Source organism: Amphibalanus amphitrite, unplaced genomic scaffold (genome assembly GCF_019059575.1).
Source record: "Amphibalanus amphitrite isolate SeventyFive unplaced genomic scaffold, NRLGWU_Aamphi_draft 000637F_arrow, whole genome shotgun sequence".
Lineage (NCBI taxonomy): Eukaryota > Metazoa > Arthropoda > Thecostraca > Balanomorpha > Balanidae > Amphibalanus > Amphibalanus amphitrite.
The window spans coordinates 215,878-224,025 of NW_024882131.1; the positions used below are offsets into that span (position 1 = coordinate 215,878).

The 8,148-nt window shown below is 48.9% G+C and overlaps 1 protein-coding gene across 4 annotated transcripts in view; it reads left to right on the top strand.

Moving 5' to 3' along the window:
- Positions 1 to 8,148, top strand: part of LOC122363737 (autophagy-related protein 16-1-like) — a 90,214-nt gene that overhangs the window by 41,997 nt on the left and 40,069 nt on the right. For 2 of the 4 annotated variants that reach the window (XM_043333339.1, XM_043333337.1), the window contains exons 3-10: positions 456 to 560; positions 2,293 to 2,429; positions 4,118 to 4,257; positions 4,538 to 4,700; positions 4,865 to 4,953; positions 5,256 to 5,385; positions 6,332 to 6,437; positions 7,752 to 7,894. In XM_043333339.1, coding sequence (XP_043189274.1) covers positions 464 to 560; positions 2,293 to 2,429; positions 4,118 to 4,257; positions 4,538 to 4,700; positions 4,865 to 4,953; positions 5,256 to 5,385; positions 6,332 to 6,437; positions 7,752 to 7,894 — 1,005 coding nt within the window. In that variant the 5' untranslated portion in view covers positions 456 to 463. The other 2 variants (XM_043333340.1, XM_043333338.1) reach the window with 2 other exon arrangements.

Here is an 8,148-nt window from a genome sequence, read left to right on the forward strand (position 1 = left end):
GTTTTTGGGCATGGATGATGTACATGTGCTCTAACGAAAAATGTTCGTATTTCAGCATTTTGATGCTTCTCTCCTAAGTGCTTTCGTTTCTGTTTTCAGCGCCTCCGCCCAAAATTTTGCAGCATTTTAGTTACAAGCATTCTTTTGTCGCTCATGCGTTACTTTCCCTCCTTTCTACAGTCTACATGTAAACATTTGTGTTTTGTCATTTTATTTTGGCGACTGGTGGCAAGTGGTGGTGGGCAAGTGGTAGGTAGTAATTGTATATTTATTTTATGGTGCATCCCCTGGAAATGTCAATTAAATTATTTAGTTAAGCTTTTCGAAGTGATTTGAGGTACGCTAGTTGTGATGTTTGCTGCAAGTGAGCATTGACCTTGAGATTGATGCAACATTAAAAGTGAGGGGACTCTGATGCCAAATGTTCTGTTTCTTATTTTCCTTTTTCATTTCAGATTTCAACATGGCTGAGCTACCCAAGTGGAGAGAGAAGATAGTAGATGCATTGCGGGAGAGAGACATGCGTCAGGTGGAATGCTTCCGAGGACTAATAAATGATTGTAAGCAGGAATACATTCTATTGGTAAATTATTTCTACATAAGTCAATTAGGTACCTGTCTAACCAAGCAAAAAAATTGTTTTTTAGCTTTTTGCTGAGTCTTTCATGCATAAACATCTTTCAATAACTTAGAATGGCCTAATGACAGACTTGGGCTTTGGCATTCAGTGTAGGTATATTGATATTCTGATTCCCATTTCTAGGCTCTCGACTCTAGCCACCTTAGGTAATGAAACTATATTCCTTTTCTAATATAAATCTCAAAAGTTGTATGCACAAGTCTGCATTGGTTTCCACACAAATGATTGCTGAACCCTGAGGATGCCAAATCCAAGGAGTTAATAATACTGTAAAATGGGGTGTTAAGGGACAGTGGGGTGTTAAGGGACAGTTGCATGGGAAAAACTTTGAGTCATATTAACTTCCTAATTTGAGTAGGTTCAATAAAAACTTCAGTGTGGTAGTTGACACTGTTTTGCTCTTGACCATAGGAGAAAATGGTATGGTTTTTCATGCAAGTGATTTGGTTCAAAAATGGATTTGAAAATCATGCTACATTTTCACAAAATTGAAACACCTCCAAAACTTTGTGTGTACCACATAAACTAGTGGGTGTACAGGGAAAATGAATGCATAGGTGTATTGTCACATGTATTGCACATGTTTCCTGAAAAACTTGTGCAAATCCACCCATTCATTTATCATCCTCTTCCTCTTTTCCGGATACATGCATATTTTGAGGTGGATGTGGGGTGCTAAGGGACAGGGAAGAAAAAATAAAAAATAAAATCTAAATATAATTTAATTAAGTAGGCATGGAAAACACCAAATTCCACATAAAATGCTGGCAAGTTCATGCTTTTATCTCTAACACATCTTAAGTTATGTAACAAAACATCTCAACACTCTTTTACAATGATGGGTCAATGGAGACTGATGTAGGTAAATGTGATGTCATCATAAAAAGGCTAAAACAAAGAGGGCAACATAATGACAAGTGACTAGCTTCAACATGGGTTTTTATTGATGACAGAAGGGTACTTTTTGGTTATGTTTACCTTATAATTAGCACTTTTTCCACAAGCGTAAACTGCATTACACGTAATTGGCTAAAAAGGTCATTAGTGGTGAATGAACCTGACTTGTTTTGTGACAGAATATGCTAAACATTTCAATAAATAAATTGTGTGCCCTCCCACACCCCAATTGTGGGCATTTGATGACCATTTCTTGGAATAATATAGGTGTCCCTTAACACCCCACATTGGGGTGCTGAGGGACAGTGATGAAAAATAATAAAAAATAATATGCAGGCATAAATCTTAAAAACTTTAATGTGGCAGGCATGTAAAGCACCAAATTCCACATAAAATGCTGACAATTTGGTGCTTCCATCTCCAACCCTTCTTGAGTTATATAACAAAACACCTCAAAACTGTCCCTTAACACCCCATTTTACGGTATAAAGTATTTTTGGGGGGAGGTTGCCCCATGCATCAGATCACACCATGTTTCTGAATCCTTTTATGGTTCAGGCCATGCAACAGCACACAATGAAGCATATGCAAATAGATGTTATGCTTGGAAATTTCTGTGCTAACCCTAGACTGCATCAAGTACGTATGCAACTGAAGATAAGTACATTTGAAAAACAAATAGATAGCAAATGCATTGTCATAGATACATGCGCCCAGCTCAGCTCTCTGACCACAGTGTGTTTGTGTGCTGGCAGACAACCGTCTGTTTGAGGGTGCGGACAGCCTGCGTCAGAACATCAACAGGACGCTGTTCCAGGAGCGGGCCGTCGGTGGCCACCAGATCAGTGGAGACGCGGGGCCCGCCCTGGCCGCCGCCACCGAGAAGATACAGGTGAGGTGACTGCAGGGGTGACTGGACTTGGCTGCACCGTACCTTTGGAATGGTCTGCGATGGCAAGTCATGTGAAATTTGAAGATTGGCTTGCTGATGTACATACATACATACATACATAAAGGTTTATTTGACCACGTGACAGTCAACGACTGGTAAAAAGGCCGTAATCGAGCAAGTCCGGAAAAGAGCTTGCAAAATCATGATAGGATACGAAAACTACACCGACTACGCCTCTGCCTGCCAGCTCCTCAACCTCGAGACGCTGAGTGAGCGTCGCGATGCTGCCCTCTGCAAGCTGGCGGCCGACATCCTCGCCAACCCCGCCCACCCACTGTACCCGGGCGAGCAGCTGGCAAATGTGAGGCGCCCTCTGCGCCGGCAGCGAAAGTTTGTCGTACGGCGGGCCAAAACTGAGCGGTATAAAAAGTCCACTGTGCCTGTACTCATAGATCTAATGAACAGGATGTGATCCCCACGTAGATATGCTCGGAGCTCTTTTTAAATGCACTGTGTTTTTAATTTTTGTGATGCTTCTCACTTCTTCATGTCGTGCCACCATTGCACAGGAGCTCATGTGTCACTTGCTAAGTTGATGCTAAGGGCATTTGTGGTGAGATCAGGGAATTAGGTGTACTCGGTAGCAGGGCTGCGGAGTCGGAGTCGGAGTCGGTCGGAGTCGACAGTTGTGACCGGAGTCGGAGTCGGAGTCGGAGTCGATTTTAGAAACCCGAGCCGGAGTCGGAGTCGGAGTCACCGAAAATCCGTCGACTCCGCAGCCCTGCCAGGTCTGCGGAGTCGGAGTCGGGAGTTGGAGTCGGTCGGAGTCGACAATTCTGCCCGGAGTCGGAGTCGGAGTCGGAGCTGGTTTTTGAAAGCCGGAGTCGGAGTCGGAGTCGGAGTCGCTGAAAATCCATCGACTCCGCAGCACTGCTCGGTAGGGTTAAAAGGTCAAGTTTGGTGTTGCTGAACATTGCCCATCTTGCTTACACTGTCTCTAACTGACTGTGGCTGATTCCGCAAAATATGCTGTGCCATATCGTTAATGAGTCATGTTCCTTCTGCTAGAGTAGAACATGAGGTTGCATTATCGGAAACTCGGTGATTTTAACAATGCCAATAATCCATTTTCCGGTCGGCCAATGCGATTGCGTAGTTGAATATAATTGGATGGATTTTCAGAACTACATTTTTCTCAATCAATTTTAGGCACAAATGTATTGGTTTGTAAAGCTTAACCTTTGCTTCTTAGAGTTATTGCGATTTTACTACCATTCATCTATTCACCAGTAATACACCTTTTGGGCGAAGAACGAGCGAGTCACTACCACATGCAGGGAATCATTCACACATTCATTCATCCACCGACAAACTAATTTAATCATTCACACATTTGTTCATTCATTCACTTTTCCAAGCAGTAATTCATTTATTTATTTGTCCACTCAAAAAGCTCAGTGGGCTGAGTCTCCAACTCGGTGAGTCGACCCGTTATTGACTCCAAGCCGGGCCGCTTTAGCGCTTTCTGTTCGTCCCAAACCGCCGTGTACGCTGTGGTGTAAGTGACAAACTGCGCTGCTACTGTAGCAGAGATCGCGCTGTCTTTTTACGTTTGTCTTCATGACTGGTCGTACCCACTGAGCTGAGTTACCGTCACTGTCTGTAGCTGCACCCTCTGCGTGTGACAGGTACTGGAGCAGAAGCAGGTGCACATGCTGGAGGAGCTGACCAGCCTTCACCGGAGGCGGGGCGAGAACGCACAGATGATCGTCGACCTGAACAGCGACCTGGCCAAACTGCGGCAGCAGCTGGCCGCCACCGATCAGCTGTCAGTCTGAGCGGGGGGGGGGGGGCAGATCCGCTGGGATGCAGGGATACCATACGGCTGGTCATACATTTGGTCGGTGACTTGCTACCGCATGCGGTCTAAATGCGTTATGTAAGTCGTAACATGATTTCATGCTTATAATATTGTCGTTGCGCTGGGCGCGACAATGCTGGTCTTATTTGCGCCAGCACCGTATTAATTCATATTTACGTTACATTGCATATGAGGTGAATAGTAAGCACACTATTTACGCTCGCTCCCTCGTCTCTGTCCGCGCCAGTCTGGCAGAGTCGACGGCCGACTGTGAGACGCTCAAGGAGCGGATCGCCGCGCTGGAGCAGACCAACTCCGAGCTGAACGCCACCAACCAGACGCTCAAGGACGAGTACAACGCGCTCCACCTCATCTACATGCAGATGGAGAAAAACTTCAAAGAGGCCCAGGTTAGTCACTCCGGTCAGTAGCGGTCAACATCGACCCTTGCTGTGTGCTGGTTATGTGTAGTTGTGTTTGTCGTGGTGTGCAATGGCATTGCTCTTATCGGCGTGCTTGACTGAACTTTATTCTAACTTATCCTGCATATTTTTGTTTTAATGTTTCTTTACAGACAGAGCGTGACAGCTTGTTGGCGAGGTGTTTAGAAATCAAGTCAAATGTTGCTGAGAAGATGAACCAGGAAAATGAAGAATTTGTCAGGTGAGTTCTGAAAAGAAATAGGTTCCCCTACTCACAATTCACTCAAAAATTGCATCTGCATAATTTCCTCATTTTGTTACGCGATTAGTGAGTTCAATAAGTGAGCGCTTATTTTGATTTTGATATTGTACAAACTACAAAATTTGGTGGTACTTATTAAGCAGTTCATTACGGAACTATGATTTGGATGGACAGTTTGGACGTCGCAGCTCGATTGTCAAATGTCCGTTCCACTGTGCCTCTGTTCTTTATCGCCCTCTTGTGTCGAGTCTGGTAACCCAGTTTCGATGATCTGCCGACAGGCGGCGCCAGCTGCGGGTACAGCGGGAGCTAGAGGACGCCACCCGGGACGTGGTGGTGGTCCCCCCGGACACCAGTCGCGTGGCCGCCTGCATCGAGGCCGCCCTGCCCACAAAGTCCATCACCAGCTTCGTGAGTGATCGCCTCTATCCAACAGGCTCGTATGTCCTCCCCGCAGTGATAGTATCTGTTCAGGCATTCAGCAGTCTCGCAAATATCGCATGGCAGTCTCGCATTGCTCGGCTCTGTGTAGGATTGTCACGGTGTTAAGCGATGCGACTCGAGATTTGTTACGTTTTTAATGGGGGGGGGGGGGTGAGACTCAAACGTGGTTGGTATTACGGATTTCGTCCGGTCTACGACCCGTCCGGCTTTCTGCTGAGGCGGGCCGATCCCCCCAGTGGACCACCGTTAGGTGTGATGACAGCCGCTTAGCCTCCGCGTCATTTGGCCATGTTAGGCGGCGACCGCTCATCTTCTCATTACGTCACCGAAATCTCCCGATAATATGCCATTTCGGCGTCCCATTCGGCCCGATGAGGAAGGTGTGAAGATGTCCTAGTCACGGCGGAGAGCCACTCTGGCTGTGTCGGCGGCCGGAGTACAATGTGTCGGGAGGAGGCGGCAAACAGTGACTGGCAGAGACGGGGAGAGGCTGGGGTGGGCAGCAGGCTCGCCGGGAGAGACAGGGATGGACAGCAGGGCCGCTGCTTAGAGCTGGGACGGGCTTCGGGGCGGGGGCGTTGGTGACTTGATTTATCCCGCAAGCAACTTTATTACGAGTAGTGTGCCTGGTGCCAGTTTAGAATCGTGGTGCGTTTTGATAACATCCTTGGATGTCAATTAGTAATACCGGTGTGGAAATGAACAACAGATACTGTCTGTCACAGACTAGATATGCTGCCGTTTATCACTAACAGAGGCACTAAGTGCGTACTGCTCAGTGCATATTTCACAATAGCCATTTATGCCGCTCCAACTCGCCGTAGCAGCAGTACAATATCGCTGTATCTGTGATTGCTCGTCCCCGTCATCTCCCACTGACCCCCCCCCCCTGCTGTATCCCCGTGCCGGTCAGGACGCGCACGAGAGCGAGGTGAACGCCCTGGCCTGGAGTCCGTCGGGCGGCCAGCTGGCCTCGGGAGGCAGCGACAGGAAGGTCAAACTGTGGACCGTCAGAGGAGGTGGGTACCCGCGCTGATCGACACCCGCGCCCGTGTGCAGTGTGTGCGTGTGTATGCGTGTGTCAGGTGAAGTGTCAGGTGGATGGAGGGGGGGGGGGGGGGGGGACGCACGCTGCCTGTCTCGTGCGTGTGTGTTCACAGGTCATGCGCTCATTGACATGTTTGCTTGTTGGGCTATGTATTGTCTCTCGCTTGTCTACCACTGTAGAACACTCACTATTCGTGGCATGTTTGTTTCCTCGCGTGATGCATCCTGTTTCTCGTTGTAGCGCTCCCCCATCGGCACATAATTCACAGATGAACATCGGTTGTTTGATTGCACGATGTGTTTGCATACCATGCTAACTACTCGCCTTTTCAATGATGGTGGTCGGTTCCCATCACGTTGTCTCTAAGTCCGGCGTGCACGCCCCGCTGTTCAGAACTGTTCCCCGCCGCTCTCCCCAGCTGACCAGTCCGTGTTGAACAGCACTGCCCTCCGCCGCCAACAGATGTCCCCGGAACACCCCCGAACAGTCGCGGCGTGTCGCCGATATAAAACACACACGGCCGGCCGTGCGCATTGTCTCGGAGCTGTGGCCGCGGCGGTGGGCTCGCTCCGTCATGCTCGTTAACAGTCCCCGTTCTGTCTGTGTGCGGACGGCGTGCCGGCAGACCCGTGAATGCCGCCGTTTAGAGTGGGTTTTGTTCATCAGACAGATGTCATTGAGCGTCCCGCACGGTCAAAATGACAAACGGTGCAGCATTGAACCAATGCGGGGTAATACCGGTCATTGGACTGTGGAGGGGTGGGTGATTTATTGCACGGAGAATGTACTTTGTTTATTGCTGGTCAGTATTTGGATTCCATATTTTGGTTACGTGGTAATATATCCCCTTACCCTGTCATATTTCCCACAGAGAATGCATCACATGACACCCTGCATTTTACATCCATTACGGCGCTATGCTCCGTCCACGGTGTGATGAACCCGTGGGACTCGGAGGCCGGTCGGTCACCGTCAGACGCCTGCTACTGAACTCTGCGGAACACCCACTGCTGGCTCCGTCAGCCGCTGCTGTAGTCTGCCCAGTCACGGCTAGATAGGAGAGTTCACTGATCATCTCTGTCCGGATAGCAACCCCCGTCCCCATCCCCGTCCTATCCTTTCGAGAGTGCCCGTTTCATTTGGGCAGGTCAGTCTGACGGTCCCCGTTTCCTGTCGACAGTTCACTCCGACAGTTAACAGTCCCTGTTTCTTTTCGACAGGTCACTCCGACAGTCCGCGCTCCCCTCGACAGCTCACTCCGACAGCCCCCGTTTCCTCCCGGCAGGCCAGTACCAGCTGATGGGCCAGTACACGGGCTGTAACAAGGGTATCAACTCCGTGGCGTTTGATGACGAGGAGACGCTGCTGCTGGCGGCCGGTAACGACCTGGCGAGCCGCGTCTGGGGCGTCGCCGACTTCCGACTCAGGGTGAGTTGACCGGGGCCGGGGCTAGACGCGGATACGGATTCTGAGCAGTAATCGCCACGCACTTTGAGAATGTGGATCGCTCATGATTGTTCAATACAATACAATACAATACAATACAATACAATACAATACAATACAATAGGAGCTGGGCGCTGGGTGGTGTCTAAATGTGCGGGCTGTGTGTGTATGTGTGAGCGGGAACGGAAGTACCCTCGGTAGCGAAATGGGATGAGTGACTAAGGGATTGACAATCT